Source organism: Spermophilus citellus (genome assembly GCF_964194105.1).
Source record: "Spermophilus citellus genome assembly, chromosome: 1".
NCBI lineage: Eukaryota > Metazoa > Chordata > Mammalia > Rodentia > Sciuridae > Spermophilus > Spermophilus citellus.
In genome coordinates, this window is record NC_138182.1 from 114,882,897 (window position 1) to 114,900,324 (window position 17,428).

A 17,428-nucleotide genomic window follows, 5' to 3' on the forward strand; every position below is an offset into this window, starting at 1 on the left:
CCCCTCGATCACACAGCTCCTTAGCACACACTCATTTCTGCCATCAACAGAGGGAAACTTTCCTTTCAGACTGCTTTACACGGAGTAGGAAAGTCAGGGCATTGCTTACATCTGTTTAATCAGACTTAAGACATTAACAACATGCCTGACTCAAACATTTCTGCGCATTTGCTTGTATTAAAAACCTACTGGTTTGGGCTGGGGTTGTGGCTCAGTGGTAGAGTGCTCACCTAGCATGCATGAGGCATTGGGTTCGATCCTCACTACCACATAAAAAAAAAAAAAATGTGTCCATCTAAAATTAAAAAAAAAAAAACCCTACTGGCTGACTCTGAAAGATGGGAACTTCAGAAAGAAGTTATCTTTGCCAATCAAAAATCAGATTAGTAATATTATTTACACAAATTTTAAAATAGAAAAGTAGGGGGGAAGTATGCACAATGATACTTTACACTTTATGTATTCAGGAATAAAGAAGCTAGAGCAGTATTTAGTTGGAGTATCTCAATGTGTCACATTATGGCAGGTGTACACATACATCTCCACCATGGGTTTCCGGTCAGAGAACGTGGTAATGCTGAATGCTCATGCACAAACCCTCCACCTGGAGGAGCTGCTCTGTGCAGAGGCTGGTCCTATGAACTCCAGTTACAACAACCCCAAGTTCCTGAAGATAGAGTCAAATACCTGCTGACAGGCCACATCACCACTCACATCACTACTGGCCAATGGTCCAATATTTCAACTAGCATTGTGATACTATATGCAACCTATTTGAAAATTTACATCCTTATTACATAAAGCAGTTGCTTTCCCTTTACAAAAAATTCTGGTATATGAAAAAGCTGAAAGTTATGTTCAAAGCTTTGACACAATAAAGATATTATAAAAATTTACTTCATTCTCCATGTTCTGCCTGAAAAGGTGTTCCCAATTTGTGGCATTATCGCTCTGATTTTCTGGTAAACTGAACAAGGAATAAAAGATGATGACAGGTTTCTGTGTGAATTTCATAACAAGGGCTGAAAAGTTCTCTCAAAAGCTTGTACAGGGAATGTGCCTCAGTGGGTTGTAATGCAAACAGATCACACGAAAAATGGCTCAACAGAGGAGGATTTATTTCTCACTCCTACGAGGTATAAATGGAGGCTTGGAAAGAGAGAGGAGAAGCCATCTGATCTCTTCAGGCAACTCCTTCTCTCTTGGTCACAGTCACCTTCTCTAACAAGATTTCTCAGGGCCACTCTGGGTATCATGGGACTCAAGAACTCAGGCAGTGTCACAGGGAATGTCTGTCATCTGACCTGGAAGCAACATTGGTCCCTTGTGTCTACACCGCATGAACCCAGGCAGCTGCAGGCTCTTCCCGCAGCAGGCAGAGGCAAGGGTGGGCAGGTGAGCTAGAGAACAGATGGGGCTCTCTGTAGCACACACAGCCAGTCTCCACCATGCTGAGCAGCTCCCAGGTGAGTCTTCTGATGACTGCTGAGATGTGACTTGCGGCGAAAGGCTTTCCCACACCTGCTGCACTCGTACGGCCTCTCCCCAGTGTGTGTTCTCTGATGCACGTGGAGGTAGGACTTCATGCGAAAAGCTTTCCCACACTGAGCACACACGTGGGGCTTCTCGCCAGTGTGAATCCGCAGGTGTTTGGTGAGATCCAACTTATGAAAGTAGGCTTTCCCACACTGGGCACATGTGTGGGGCTTCTCCCCGGTATGCATGCTCTGGTGCCTCCGGAGGTGGGTCTTCTGGGAAAAGGCCTTTCCACACTCACTGCATTTGAAGGGTTTCTCCCCCGTGTGAGTCCTGTGATGCATGACGAGACCCGACTTCAGGAAAAACGTCTTTCCACACTGGTCACACTCATGGGGCTTTCCTTCTGTGTGAGTCCTCTGGTGCAGAGTGAGGCCTGCCTTCTGACAGAAGGTCTTCTTGCACTGTGCACACTCGTAGGGCTTCTCTCCCGTGTGGATCCTCTGATGGATGGTAAGGGCCGACTTCCGGCAGAAGGCTTTTCCACACTGGTCACACTCGTGGGGCTTTTCTTCTGTGTGAGTCCTTTGATGTAAGCTGAGGACTGACTTCTGACAGAAGGCTTTCTTGCACACCTCACACTCATAGGGCTTCTCTCCTGTGTGAATCCTGCGATGGATGATGAGCGCCGACTTCCTTCGGAAGGCCTTCCCACATTCACAGCATTCATAGGGCCTCTCCCCAGTGTGGATCCTCTGGTGCGTAATGAGGGCCGACCGATGGCAGAAGGACTTGTCACAGCTGCTGCATGTGTAGGGCCTCTCCCCAGTGTGTGTTCTCTGGTGGTCTCTAAGAACAGATCTAACAAAGAAGGACTTCTCACATCTGCTGCACTTGTAGGGCTTCTCTCCTGTGTGCTTTTTCTGATGGTCAGCAAGGGCAGATGCTCTGGAGTAAGTCTTGCCACACAGACCACATGTGAAGGGTTTCCTCCCTGCCTGGGGAGACACACAGCTGTTCCCACACTCTCTGTGCATACAGGTCCCTGCCATGCTGCCCCTCTCTGTGCTGAGGGCACTCCCTTGTCCCCCACCTTCCAGATGCTGCTGCCCAGCCTGGGCCTTGTGGCTCTGACTGAGGAGTTCACTGTGTGTGAGGGCCTTCCCGGGCACCTTGTAGGCACCAGGCTTCTCTGCTGCACATCTCACAACAGGCCCTCCAGAGAAAGGCATGAGTTGGTACACATCCAACTCCTGAGGTCTCATTACTGAAGAGTTCCCATTATTTACTATCAGATTTGAAATACATTTTGAACTCAAATGAAATGCCTTTCCTAATTCAAGTCTCTCCATAGCTGATATGCTGCTGTTGACAACAACTTGCCACAAGTGTCTACCGTGATTTTCTTGGCTGTTCTCAACCACATCATCAGCTATCTGCACATCTGAAATGAAGAAAATAAGAAATAAACAAACACTCCCATGAACCACACGTCAGCACCCTTTATAGAATGGTCATGTAAATGTAAAGAAGTTTCTTCCTATCACAGCAGCATAAGATTTTATAGGAGTCAATAAATACTGGCTTTATAAGTGTATGGTTTTTCTTTTTGACAGTGAAATGTTACATTAATTGATTTTCTAGTGCTAAATTGCTTTTCATTGATTCACTTTTTTCTTTTTTATATTGTGAAGAAATTTTTGGTAAAAATATGTCCTTAGTGGCTGGTTGCAATTTTAAACTAAGTGCTAACTATTGGCCATTTATTTTCTCAATTCCTCCCTCTATTTTATTAACAATGGTGGGTATCTCCTGCTGGCATTCATACCAGTTCTGTTTTGAAGACTGGAAAGACTTTATGGATTGGCTACCTGCAGGTGCAGGAAGGTTATTTGTCTGGAAGGAATATGGCTTAGGGATGGGAACCATATGTGTTTATTTAGTTTTCACAACTCCCGGGGAAGTGGCTAGAGGCTTTTAGGGGATTTCAAATTAAAAGAAAAACCTCCTCTTCCCCATGTTGAACCAGGATAGCTTCCTGCAAATTCCTAATTGAACCCAGTTCCCTGTGCTCCTCTGAACCAGGCCTGAGGAACTGTAACCTCGACCTGGACAACCCTCCTGGCCAGAGGTTCTAGCTCTGTACCACCTCTGCGGCCAGCAGCCCTGGAGTACCATTTCCCAGGTCCAGCACATGGCCCTGCTTGGTAATGCTCTGCTCTGTATTGTGTTGGTGTTTAGCTACCTCCCAGTGTCATAGAAAATGGAATCTCCTGTTCATTTCTCATTCTGTTATTTTAGAATGATTTCCACAAATGGAAGGCAGAAATGCTGAATTCAAGATCCATGCCCCCACAAGTCTGAGCACTGCAACACACACTGGTTCATTTGGCCCTGGGAACCAGAACCTCCTGGTCCCTTCCAAGTCCAGGACCTCCCTTATCATGCTCCTATGCCAGGTCTTCCTCGGCTTCCTGATTTCCAACATTGTGGTACATGAGATTAACTCTTGGACCTTTCTTCTCATTTTCTTATCAATTGTAAAGATGACTTACTCAATAAAAATGACTTAATTAACAGCTTTAAACCACTGATTTCTAAATCTGTATCTCTAAGTCGTCCCACTCTTGAATCTAGATTTTACATTTCCTATAGACTATATGTCAACATTGGAAAAGCGGCTACTCAAACTGCAGCTATGCCAAAGCAGACTCCTAACATCCCCTGATATCACCTTCTCTGACCCCCTTCTTGAACCATCACACGACACTTCTCTCTCTCTCACTGATTAAATATGCCTCGTAGTTCTAATCCAACAACCTATAATATCATTCTCATTTCCCTCTCATCAGACTGTAAACTATAAGAAAAAAAGGCATCACTTTGAGCACTGTGGTATTATGTACAACTATAATATTATCAAGCTTAAAATCTGCTCAATTAAGATACGAAGAAAGTGGCAGCCATTAAGAAGTCAAACAACAATAAGTGCTGGCGAGGATTTGGGGAAAAAGGTACACTCATACATTGCTGGTGGTACTGCAAATTGGTGCAGCCAATTTGGAAAGAGTATGGAGATTCCTTGGAAAGCTGGGAATAGAACCACCTTTTGACCCAGCTATTCCCCTTCTTGGACTATACCCAAAAGACCTAAGAAGGGCATACTACAGGGACACAGCCACATCAATGTTTATAGCAGCACAATAGCTAGAATGTGGAACCAACCTAGATGCCCTTCAATAGATGAATGGATTAAAAAATGTGGCATTTATACACAATGGAATATTACTCGGCACTAAAAAATAACAAGATCATGGCATTTGCAGGCAAATGGATGGCATTAGAGCAGATTATGCTAAGTGAAGTTAGCCAATCCCTAAAAAACAAATGCCAAATGTCTTCTCTGATATAATGGGGGTGACTCAAAATGGGATAGGGAGGAAGAGCATGAGAAGAAGACTACCACTAAATAGGGAAGAGAGGTGGGAGGAAAAAAGAGGGAGAAGGGGAGTTGCACAGAAGATGGAAGGAGAACCTCATTGTTATACAGATTACATATATGATGTTGTAATGAGAAAAAGAAAAAAAAGTGTCACATTAGATTGGATAGAGAGAAAGGATGGGAGAGGAGGGGAGGAGTAGGGAGGATAGGAAGGGCAGCAGAATAGAATAGACAATATGATTGATGTATGTACATTCCATGTATGTATTATATGTCAAAATGCATTCTACTGTCATGTATGACTAAAAAAAATAAATAAAAATTTTAAAAAAAGATACACAGAAAGGATAAATGAACGTATGAACTAACATCTGAACAAAGTCCACAGCGTGGAGAAAGCAGGGCAATGAGGACACTGGAAAGGTGGGTAGCAAAAGCAGCCACAGGGAAGGTGGGCTTAAGCTAGCGCCAGTGGACGGAGAACTCAGCACAGCAGGGGCACGTGAGCCACAGCCTCCCTGAGCCGACAAGGTGTGAGGGTGCAGGGCAAAGCCAACCTCTGCCCTGCTTGTTCCTCCTGGCCTCCCATGCCCAGCACACAGACTGACCTGGAAGGAACCGGTCCAGGGCTTCTTTAACCAGCCATGGCTCTGTTCCTTGCTCCAACTTGAAAATAACTTCAGGTCTGGTAATGAAAAGCCCTGTTAATGAGAAATAATGCAGAACTTTGGAGAATGACAGCAGCCCACCTAGAAGCTGGGCAATAAAGGGGCCCGCAGGAACCTTTGGCTACAGAGGGGTAATGCGTTATTCACGGACTCGAGTTTTCAACCTAAGTGGCATGAAATGCTACAAACGGTGCCTACATTTTTCACCAAGGAACAAAGTGTTCCTTCTGCGAGTTACTAGGGCATTTCACTCACCCAAGAACACCAGGCTGCTGTAGGTCTCCAGCATCACATCCCTGTAGAGGGTCCTCTGAGCATCGTCCAGGTCCTGCCACTCCTCCCAGGTGAAGTCCACAGACACATCCTCAAAGGACACCATCCCCTGTAATGAACATGTCTCCTCAGTCCAAGCCCTCCACCCTGGGCACAAAAACAAGAATCTGGACATTAACTCCTATGTATGTGTGTGTGTGTGTGTGTGTCCGTGTCCAAATATCTCATGTAAAATTACGAGTTTGCTTTGTACTTTACATCAAGGGAGAAAGGAAAATCAGAAAAATTCTGCCACTATAATTATTAGATTATTGTAAAGATTTTCACAGTTTACCGTATAGACCTAAAACCATCCTTGTTAGTGGAAATAAACATGACTAAAATCCTGCTGCTCCACAGACCATGTGATCTGGCATGAAGACATAGTATAAACACCAGGAAGAAGGTGTCTAACGCACTAATCTGGACCCAACTTCTATACAGGCTGGGGTGAGACAGGAGAAAGGAGAGCCCTGTTGTGTGCCGTAACATGCACCTCACTGGAAAAGAAGAGGTGCCATGTTCTTCAGATCATGAAGTCCCCACTCCAGTCCAGCCACAGCACCACACAACACGTGCTAGGCAAACACACCAGGACTGCGTGCACCTCGGAACTCCCCAGCTTCCACTGTGGGGCAGATCGGAGCACTCTTCTTCCTAACATGCTGGTCCCCAGAAAGCCACTCAGGCAGAGCCTGACTTGATGTGCTGTGTCAGAGCTTAAGCTTGAGTTACTTGGGTAACTGTACCTGAAATACCAGCATTTCCATACCTACCCTGCCCATTTGTTTCTCCATAGTTGATAATAATGAGACCTACAATCGGGACAATCCCCTCTGTTTTGCTCTTGCCAGAGAAACTATTGTAGATAACTATAATAAGTCATGTGTTGGGCTGTCTCTCGCTGGCCTTAGAAGTATAGTTAATGCTACCTGTAGGCATAGACTTTCCCATGACAAATGCAAGAAACCCTTGCTGCCAACATGCCCAATAACACTTTTGGAAAGCTCCCCTCAGATAATGGTAGCATCCCATGGAATAATGTGTCACTGCCATAGCTTATCTCCTTGATAAGAAGAATTTCTCTGGGGAAGAACAATATCTATGCACCTGGGCAGGCGCAGCTCCCTGGAATATAACTGATATGCCCCCAAACCATACAGGCCACTGCAGTAACTGCTCACAGGACAAGCCATTACCAACCAGTAGGCAGGAAATCAGTATGGCATGATGGACATCACGCCAATATTGCTAACTCCAACAGCCAGGTGGATTAATGGGTCTATATTGAGTCCAGACCTTGACCATGGATTTGCCTTTGTGACAAATGATACCCATACCCACTATGCACAAGCTTGTGTTATGCCACCTTTTGCCATGCTAATAATCAATGATGGCATAAACATCACTCATGCAGAGATCCCTTGTGCAGTCAATACATCCTGCTGGCTCACAAATTGTCTAGTCCCTGCTGTGAAAGCTAAACCTATATTTTATCCTCAGAGTGCCCCCAGCAATCTGGCTTCCAGTGACCCTGTCCAGAGAGTGGAGGAGTCCATGGGACATGGAGATGAAGAATCTTCTAAATGAGATCCTGCACCAGACAAGGTGTGCAATTAGCCTCATCATCACTGGGATTACTGCCCTGGTGACCACCAATGCCGCCACAGCCACTGTCACTGCTTCATTCACTTGGAGTATCCAGACTGCTCAGACTGTGAACAATGTGTCCACTGCCGTGGCAGAAGCCTTTGCCATTCAAAGTGACTTAAGTAAACTCTTCCAAGCTGCTATTTTAGTCATCAGCAAGAACTAGACCTCACCAGGAACAACTAGATATTCTGTTTTGTTGCAGAGGCTCACTTTTGACCCTGAGTTTCATAGTATGTGTCACTCAATATGCTGTATCTGAAAATGTAACCTTACACTTCTCCAGTTTTTCTCTGCATATTAAGGGCACTTGGGATGCTAACTGTGTTATGACTATGCAAAACCTTACTAAGGCAATTGTCAAAAATCAATGAGACAAAGGTGTCTATCTTGACAACCTCTTCTTTCTTCCAGGGACTGACTGAGCACTGGAAAAACCTGATAGCCAGATTAACTAATCCTTATAATGCTATTACCCTGGCCCTACTGTTTATCATAGTGATAATTTTTTCTTGTGTTGTGAGATGCTTACGTAACCATGTAAAGGCCACCAGATGAAAAACAGCAATCTGGCTGAGGTCCTTGCAGCACAGTTAGATGGGGGAGATGTGGGGACAAGTGCCTGGGGTACTGCATTCATGGCATACTTTAAGGTGGCACAGGCCTCTCCCCTCGTGCTAGGTATGTGAGCAGCAGGCTGCTTACCCCACAGGCACAGCCCTGGGCGTGAGGTCATGTGTTGCAGTCCCTGGGCTTGCTCCACCGCCCACTCCTCAATTGGTCGCTGAAAGTACAGTTAGCAGACATTGCACTGGTGGCTGCCTGTAATCTGCTTAGCTACTGTGCACTAAAATCAGACCTGCTTCCTGCTTGGTCTCTGGAGGTCTTGATTAGTGACTCTGCAGCTACACTCTCCTCTACCCTGTTCCATGGACCTCCTCGCTGGACGAGAGAGCCCACACACTGCCCATCTTGCAAGAAATGTTAAAATTAATTCTTTAAAAGAAGAAAAAGACTCCTGCTATTCTTCCTTGATCTGAACAAAGGGTTTGTATATGATGACATATACAACTGTGCACCTACACATGACACACAGCAATGCACACACACACAGGTGAGAAAAGTGAGGAGCACACAGGTGACGGGAGTGTGGGAAGACAAGAGTCTGGACTGTGGGTGATCATGGGGCAAGGACGAGATCCTAGTAGGTTCCTGTGCAGAGAAGCTCTTAGTGGGGTTTAAAGCAAGCAGGCACCTATTCCAGGGGGTCACGCTAACAAGGTAGCCACCTGACGTTCGCAGGCAAGTGGTCACCTTGGAGGGAAGCTTCCTGAGAGCTCTCATCTCTGGCCACCAAGGCAGCATTGAGGTGGGACAGCCCTGGAAGCCATGAAGGGAGGCTAGCCTGCAGTGGCAGAAGAAAGCCACACTCACACTTAAGTGGAAGCAGAAGCGACATCAAGCTCCTCTCGCTGTCCCTGAACAGTGTCAGCACTGTATATTTTTCTCTATCTCTACTGTTTTTTTGTACCAGGGATTGAACTCAAGGGTTCATAACCACTGAGTCAAATCCAAGCCCTTTTTAATTTTCATTTAGAGTCAGGGTCTCAGTTACTCACAGCCTTGCTAAAGTTGCAGAGGCTGGCTTTAAATGTGCAATCCTCCCGCCTCAATCTCCCAGGCCACTGGGACCACAGGTGTGCACCACCATGCTCAGCTTCATCTCATACAAGGAGAAGAGTCCTGTCCCTGCTTACAATAAATTCTATTACTATGACAACTCCCACCACTGAGGACTCATGTCAGTGACAACTCCAGCCATAGGTGTGAATTTTAAAATGACAAATGGGATAAAGGAGACTGTATTCTAATTATGTTTTCTAAGTAACCAATGGGGAGAAGGAAATTAGAAAATATTCTAATCCTGTAACATAAGGTAACCAATGGGAGTAAATGGGGTAAGGTTATCAGTCAGGTCCATGTAGGGAAGAGAATGCTCCACAGCTCAGGACCTAAGACCCTAACTTTCAGACACTGAGGCCTTGAGAGCGCCCCTGCCTCACCCTCTTGCTTGGCCCACTCTTGCTATTTTCACCTTCAAGAACTCTGTACTTTGCTGGGACTGTAGCTCAGTGGTAGAGTACCTGCCTCATACATGTGAGGCCCTGGGTTCGATCCTCAGCACCACATAAAAATAAACAAATAAAATAAAGGTATTTAAAAAAAAAAAAAAGAACTCTGTACTTTGCTACCTCTGTGTCTTGCTCAATTCTTTGTTCAGGACATGAAGGACCTGGACCCCAACTGGCACCCTGATGATAACATATATGTATATATGCTGGATGGGAATTCTCAATTGGTTCTCTCTCTCCCTTATAACAAGTTTTGGGATGGTTTTAAAGCACAACAGATAAACAGAACAGAATCTGGTAGTCAGAAATGGGGTGCTACAGTAATAAAAAGCCATGACACATGGCACTTGCTATAAGACCAAACAGATGCTACCAAAAGATGAAGCCATTTTCATCTGGGATGGCACACACCTGCCGTTCCAGACTTGGGCAGCAAGGTCACAAGTTCAAACGCAGCCTTTGCAACTTAGCATGACCTTGTCTCAAATTAAAAATTAAAACAAACTTGGTGGGTGGCTCCGTGGTTAAGCACCTGGTTTCAATTCCCAAGACCCCAAAAAAAAAAAAAAAAAGAGAGGTGGGAGGGTATCTAAACACATAGGATCTAGAAAAACAAACAAAAAGATGAGAAATGAACTAATAAGCAAGGATGTTTAATTTCCACACAGAATCTGGAAGAAATATGGAGGATCCAATATTCTGCAGGTTTGAAATAAAACTATTTCTATCCCTGGTTTTTCTTACTCTTTAGAAGTCAGAAACGGGGCTGGGGATGTGGCTCAAGTGATAGCGCACTCGCCTGGCATGCGTGCAGCCCAGGTTCAATCCTCAGCAACAAAGATGTTGTGTCCACCGAAAACTAAAAAAAAATAAATAAATATTAAAAAATTTTTTTTAAAAAGTCAGAAACGGCTTTGTGGCCCAGATCAGAGACCAAAAATATTTCCTGCATTCTAAGATCTTGGGGCGAGACACAGAGCGGGCCTGGTAAAAAGTGGGCCTTCCAAGGCTGTCCCCCAGTGCCCAGGACAGAAGCAGCTGCCAGAGAACAAAAAGCCTGTCCCCGAGTGCACGAGGGTGGCTCAGGTCTAATACATGCCAGTACAGCTGGAGCTCACTTCACTTAAAGAAAGTATTTCTTATAATTCATGTCTGGAGTCAGAAAAAAAAACTGAAAAGGAGGCCACAGGATCCCCCACTTATAACCAAAAACAGTGACAAAAGATGTTCCACTAAGAACCCAGATGTTTAAGAAGAACACTGATAGAGAATTGCAAAGCCAGGGGAGTAAGGAGGCACAAAGCACCTTTCTCAGGGAGGAGGACTGGACTCTAAGCTAAGAATCAGAGCAGGTGGCCACTAGGAGCAGTTTTTCTGACCACTGCTGCAGGGAGTGTCCACCAGAGTCACTCCTATCTCCTCAGTATGGAGGGGGTGTGTGGGAAGTACAGATGGCTGGTCACCAAGACTTAGCTGAGCCTTCTACCAACACTTTGATACAAAAAGGTTTAGAGGCCAGTCGCAATGGCGCACTCCTCTAGTCCAGTGACTTGCGAGGCTGAGGCAGGAGGAAACTAAGTTCAAGCCTCAGCAACTCGATGAGGTCCTAAGTAACTTTTGAGACCCTGTCTCAAAATAAAAAAACAAAAAGAGCTGGGGATGTATCTCAGTGGTTGAGCACCCCTAGGTTCAATCCCAGATACCAATAAAGGGACTTTGAGGCTCTGGAGATGGACAAAGCATGCTTCACAAGGGAGAGAAAGGGAGGGAACAGCACACTAACAACTGGTGCGTCTCACTACTCTCTCTGAAAGGCAGAGTCTAAAGGCCTCTCCTTAAGCAGGAGTGGTCCTAGGGATGTGCCTGACCAGGCTTGTGTCAGGAAGGCCATCTGAGACTTCTGAGGGAAGACCACAGAAGGCTCGCAGCTTCCACCTGGGTCTCTAGAGAAGCCAGGCACATCTGACTTCCCGAGACTGCCAGAGCCAGAGAGGCTGGTGGCCCCAGGTCCTTAGCCACCAGGGTCCTTCTAGCTAAGATGACTGGCACCATGAAGCAGCCCACCAACACTGCCCAGTCCCCTTGCCTGACCCACAAAACCATGACACATAATAAGCCTGTAGGTTCTGTAGTTCCATGTTACTCAGCTGATAACTAGAAGAACAAAAATTCATTAGAGACCTTAGGTGGTACCCTCATTTGAACAGGGAGGATACGGTTAGACTTGGATATTAAGTTCAAGGCAAATTAACAAAGTAGGTTCCATGTTAGATATGAAGCTATAATTATGAATTTTAAATGTTCAGTTAAGTGGATTTAAAACTTTCTTCCTTAAGCAACTATTAACAAGTATATTCCATAAACAGTTACAACTGATATGCATTCATTTTTCCCATTTTTAAGTGGTTATCAGAAATAAAAAAAGAATAAAATCTTTAAGAGTTTACAAACATGCCACTTATTTCTAAATTACAAAATAAAACTATGTATTAATAAAAACTATAGATCAAATCGCTGACATAAACTTCCATAAGCAAAGATACACATTATAAAATCTTTATCTTGTTTTTATTCTTTGCATTGTCTATCAACTCTATTAACTGACCCTTGTTCAAAACTGCCCCATTAACCTCTGAATGCTAAGGAGTCACTCTGGGTAGAGAAATAATCCACAGGGACAGACCTAATCACCCAGGAGCACAGCCTCCGCATTCTTCCAAGAATGGCACTTCCAATGCAATGAACAGTTACTGTGCTTGTGAGCACCAACTGCCCTTCCTCCCCAGGGGCATTACTGAAGGCGCGGAATAAAAGGGAAAAATCAACAAAAGCAGCCAGACTTGAAATCAGGTGAGATGAGATCTGAGTCCAGAGAACCCACCTTTATGGTCTGTAAAGCAGCTGGACAGGGGCGACCATATTTGAAGACCAAAAGGATGTGGTTTTCATCTGCACTTTGGACGCTGCCAACATGAGAGCTGAATGTGTTGTCTACAGGCTAAGGAAGAGGTCAGGCTGGTTTCTTCAAGAAACCCAGAGGCCTGGGAGGCTGAGGCAGGAGGATCACAGATTCAAAGCCAACCTGAGCAAGTCCCTAAGCAATTCAGCAAAACCCTGTCTCTAAAGAAAAAAAAAAAAGGTGGTGGGGGGATGTGGTTCAGTGGATAGGTTCAATCCCCAGTATCACAAAAAAAAAAAAAAAAGAAAAAGAAAGAAAGAAAAAAAAAGAGACTGATTGGGACAAAGGGGCAACAGATAAACTATCTGAATGAGCTACATCAAGAAGGTAAGTGGTACATATACACAAGGAATATTAACTCAGCTATAAAGAAGAATAAAATTATGGCATTTGCCAGTAAATGGATGGAACTGGAGGCTATCACGCCAAGTAAAATAAGCCAATCACAAAGGCCTAATATTCTCTCTGATATGTGGATGCTGATGCACAATGGGGGCGTGCAGTGGAGGTTCACGGGACTGAATAGGACAAAACTTTTCTATGTTCGTGTATGAATACAAGACCAGTATAACTCTATACAATTTACAACCACAAGACTGAGAAGTTATACTCCATGTATATATGACATCTCAAAATACATTCCATCATATATAACTTAAAAAAAAACTTTAAAAAAAATGAATGGAAACTAAGGAGTTCCAAAAGAAAATTGAGAACACTAGTTTCAAACTCAACAGACTCAAGTCAAGACCTGAGAACAGTCACTAGATTTCACTGTGTGGGTTCCTGGTGAGTTTCTGAGGAACTGAGACCACAGTGAGTGGGTTAATGTGCAGATGAGCTGTGTCTGCTCAACAGAAAAGCATTCCATTAGTGTGCTGCACCATCATACACAGGAACATAAACACAGCCTTCTGTGAGTGCCACTGCATGCACAGGTGCACTGAAGGCTGTGGGGTTGACTTAGCCCCACTGACATCCAAGACAGCCTTCCAAAGCTGTGTGGGCCACGCTCTCTGAAGAACTCCAGGAGAACCTCATTAAGGAAGCTGTAAAGCAGTGAAGAGTCCACAACAGGAAGACGGTGTCTCATGAAAGCTGAGCAGGCTCTTTCCTCAGGTTTCCTCCAATCCTGTGAGAAATGTGTCTGCCTTTCCAGCACAACATCAGAAAGGCCAGGTACACACTGCTCCTCCAAGGTGAGGACCCTGAAGTCAAAACCTGCACCTAACTGTGTGCCAACTTTATTTATGAACATTAACTTCAGACTCAGTTTTACTTATTTCTACTTTTCTGTTTTAAGTCATGGACCCACAAACCCCATGCAGTATAATGCAAACCAAGTGAGGAATGAATAAAAACAACTCACTGGAGTCTCACTCATTTTTCAGTGCTCCTGGAAACACTGGAAGCAGGCAGAAAAGGTGAATAAGGTGAAGTCATGAGGGAAATGGGCAGGGGGCGTGGTCCTAGATTCTCCTGCTCAGACCAACACACTGGCTGGAAAAGACCAAAAAGAAAGATTTTTAAAAAGCTCCCCTGTGGAAGAACTTAGCCCTTTACACCTTACTACGGCCCCACAAAGAGCCCTGAAAACACATCTACAAGTCCATTATTGGTAGAGAGGTCACAAGAACCACGGAAAGCATTGGGGATCAAAAAAATATAAAAATATTTAAGGGTAGGTATTTTAAAGCAATGTTCTAATTTGACTTCAATGTCACAAAATCATTTCAAAAATAAGCAAATGCCTATTTTGACGGATAAGGCCAGCTGAAGAGCGATCCAGGGCAAGTCACACTTCCACAAATTCAATTTTTAAAACCTTTAGCCAGGCACAGTGGCACACACCTGCAATTCCAGCCGCTTGGGAGGCTGAGGCAGGAAGATTGCAAGTTCAAAGCCAGCCTCAGCAACTTAGCAAGGTGCTAAGTAACCCAGTGAAACCCTGTCTCTAAATAAAATACAAAATAGGGCGGGGAAGTGGTTCAGTGGTGAGTGCCCCTGAGTTCAATCTCCAGTACAAAAAAACAATAACAACAAAAAAAAACAAACAACAACAATAATAAAACTTTCATATTTGGTAGAGACTCCTTGGCAAACCTTTCCTGAATTACCAGGAAAATCCATCAGGCGAGAGGGAGGATCAGCAGATTTCTAGATGCCAGATTTGGTGATAAACCAGGTCTGAGAGCTAAGACATTGGAAGCAATTTGGGAACAATGAAGAAGTGGAATGTTCAAAGAGTACTGTGGGCAGACTGCCCAGGTATTACAGGTATTTCTCCACCCCAGACCACACCTTCAGGCCCCTCCAATAGATAACATTTCCAAGGCTCCGGCCTCCCCTTCTCTGTCTGACCGAACTCTTTACAGACAACTGGTCCCAAACCTCCAGAACTGACTACCTGGTGACAGCTTCTGGTGGAGCATTACTAGAGGAGCCTTGCTGCGCTCCTGCTGTCTGGGCCAGGCAAAGCGAATCCAGGGCTCCTGTCTCCCGCTGACTGAGCCAGGCTTTGCAAAGCCCAGTCCAGGGCTCCTGTCTCCTGCTGTCTGGGCTAGGCAAAGCCCAGTCCAGGGTTCCTGTCTCCCCCTGTCTGGGCCAGGCAAAGCCCATCCAGGGCACGGCTCTCTGCCCTGGCCTCCTCTGAAAATGCGGCCCGAGGCAAACTTTCTGGCGGCACTTTCCTTCAGACTCTGTAAGGCTTACTTTTACTTTGCCCCAAGATTAGGGGGGCCATCATCACCCAGGACCCCAACCCCGTTAGAACTTACTGTCCCTCGGACACCAGTCTGGTATAGGACACTGTAAGCTCCAACTTCGGGCGGCTGTCCTCAAAGTGAAGGTGGAATCCCCCTCCCTGAAATCGGGGACGTCCCCCTGCAGAGAGGGCGAGCTGAGGGGGCACAGCGGCCATTCCGGGACAGGTGCCCGGGGAAGGGTCCGCAGGGGAGGAGAGGGACACAGCCGCTAACTTAGGTCGACCGAGCCCGCAGCGCACCGCCCGCCGGCTTCTCTTTAAGTCGGGAACTGGGAAGACAGAACCTGACACGTAGGTTTCTTCCATCTACCTTCAAGGCTGCCTGACACGTAGGTTTCTTCCATCTACCTTCAAAGCTGGCTTCGAATCCAGCCAAACCCCCGCCCACCTGGCTCGGAACGCTCCGGAGCAGTGAGTCCCAGCGTCCAGGGCAGAGCCCTGCCGCCGCAGCCGGAGGGCCCCAGAAACCCCACTGGCTCCAATGACACCACGGGCACACAGTGCGGCCGGCCGCAGGTGGCCTGCTTCTAGGGGGGCGGGGCGCTCGAGCTACTTAACAGCTCACCTCGGCTGGGAGGACCCAACGGAACGGGGGCGGCGACCGGCGCCCCGGGCGGAGCGGGGCAGTCACAGCGGGCTAGCGGCCTGGGGAGCTGCGGGGCCCCGGCGTGAGCTCAGGTGTCGGCGCACACCCACAAGCCGGGCCTCGCGGCGGCACCCGTCCCCTCCCAGCTTCCGCTGGCGCCCGCGCGCCACTGCGCGGAGGCGCGGCCCAGCCCAGCAAGCACTCGGCACTCTAGCCCGACTGCCGCGGGGGCGGGAGCGTCCGCAGCAAGATGGCGCGAAGGGGGGGCGGCGCATGCGCAGAGGACTCCGGAAGCGCTCCGAGCGGAGCGGGCGACCGCTGCCGACCCGGCCTCCCACAGGGGCGGGGCCGTCCACTGCGGGGCCGGCTACCGGAGGCCCGGGATTGGCCGCCCCGCGCGCGTGACCGCAGCCCCTCCCCGTTAGGGGGCGATCACGGGGTGTGGGGGCGGCGCTCGCAGCGCGGGAGGTTTAGTTAGGGATGATGCAGGCGAGCGTGTTGGACCTTGGAAGATCTGTCTGGGTTTTAATTCGTTAAGTGACAGGAAATCAATGTCTGTTTTTTTCCGAAGAATCAGGAAAAGCTTATCACCCGCTGAACTAACGGAGCTTCGCCAGTGCCGTTCGCTACTCGGTGGGAGACCCTCTGGTCACAAGTCAGGAAGCCCGCGGCCGGCGGTGGCCCGGGGCAGGCTCTGGGCGGGTGTTCAGGGTGTCTGGAGGGTGCTCGCGGGGCTCCAGCACTGCTGCGCCCGTGGGCCTGGCCAGATGGGATCCCGTGCTCCTTTCAGGGCGCCTCGCCCGGCCTGCTCCGCCCGGCGCCCAAGCTAGACCCGCGGAGCTGGAGGGAGGCCCTCCCCTCCCAAGTCAAGCCCCAAGTAGGGTATGGTGGCGGAGATGAAAAGGCCTGCAGGGTTAGCTGTCAAACAGCGACCTCTTACTGCTACCACTGCCCCTAAAAGCACAGAGAGCCCTCCGGAGCGTGCTGTGGCTGTGGTCAGCTGGGCCACTGGGTCAGGGCCTGACCTAACCCTCGCCAACCTTCCGATCCCTGGTGCTGTCGGTGTGGTCAGCTGGGCCACTGGGTCAGGGCCTGCCCTAACCCTCGCCAACCTTCTGGTCCCTGAATTAAATGCCACTGAGTGGACCACTGAGTGTTGGTTGCCCTCTTGCCCAATGGCGAGGTGGGAGGTTACACACCCACCACGCCGAAGGCCGACCTTGTGGGACAGCTACAGATGACTGAGGGTGCCCGGGAGCCCAGCACCCCGACCGTGTAGCAGGTGGGCCCATCTCTTTCGAATTGGACACCAGGGCTACACTCTCAGTACTTGTCCAATTTTGGGGACCCACCTCTACCTCCACAACCTCCATTGTCAGGGTGTAAGGCAAACCATACCAACCATTAAAGACCCACTTCTCACATGCTCCATTCACGAG

General features: G+C 47.4%; 1 protein-coding gene across 6 annotated transcripts; it reads right to left on the bottom strand.

Annotated features, from left to right (window-relative positions):
* Window positions 1-1,103: 1,103 nt before the first annotated feature.
* On the bottom strand, window positions 1,104-16,250 carry LOC308655355 (zinc finger protein 809-like). Of its 6 annotated transcripts, XM_081305428.1 has the most exons (6): window positions 15,969-16,250; window positions 14,491-14,593; window positions 14,009-14,139; window positions 5,842-5,968; window positions 5,527-5,619; window positions 1,104-2,920 (listed from the first exon to the last, which is right to left on the bottom strand). In XM_081305428.1, the coding sequence occupies exons 3-6, from the start codon at window positions 14,021-14,023 to the stop codon at window positions 1,401-1,403; spliced, it is 1,755 nt and encodes a 584-aa protein (XP_081161554.1). In that variant the 5' UTR covers window positions 14,024-14,139; window positions 14,491-14,593; window positions 15,969-16,250; the 3' UTR covers window positions 1,104-1,400. The 6 variants fall into 5 exon arrangements, with proteins under 6 accessions (XP_081161554.1, XP_081161557.1, XP_081161558.1 ...); XM_081305431.1 differs by lacking the exon at window positions 14,491-14,593 and having other exon boundaries at window positions 5,527-5,603; XM_081305427.1 differs by lacking the exon at window positions 14,491-14,593.
* Window positions 16,251-17,428: the final 1,178 nt, after the last annotated feature.

Coding starts and splice junctions, on each gene's coding strand:
- LOC308655355 (XM_081305427.1), bottom strand. Junction 5,620..5,841: donor CAGCAGCCTGGTGTTCTTGG/GTGAGTGAAATG, acceptor TCTCATTAACAG/GGCTTTTCATTACCAGACCT. Junction 2,921..5,526: donor CCTGGACCGGTTCCTTCCAG/GTCAGTCTGTGT, acceptor TCTTCATTTCAG/ATGTGCAGATAGCTGATGAT.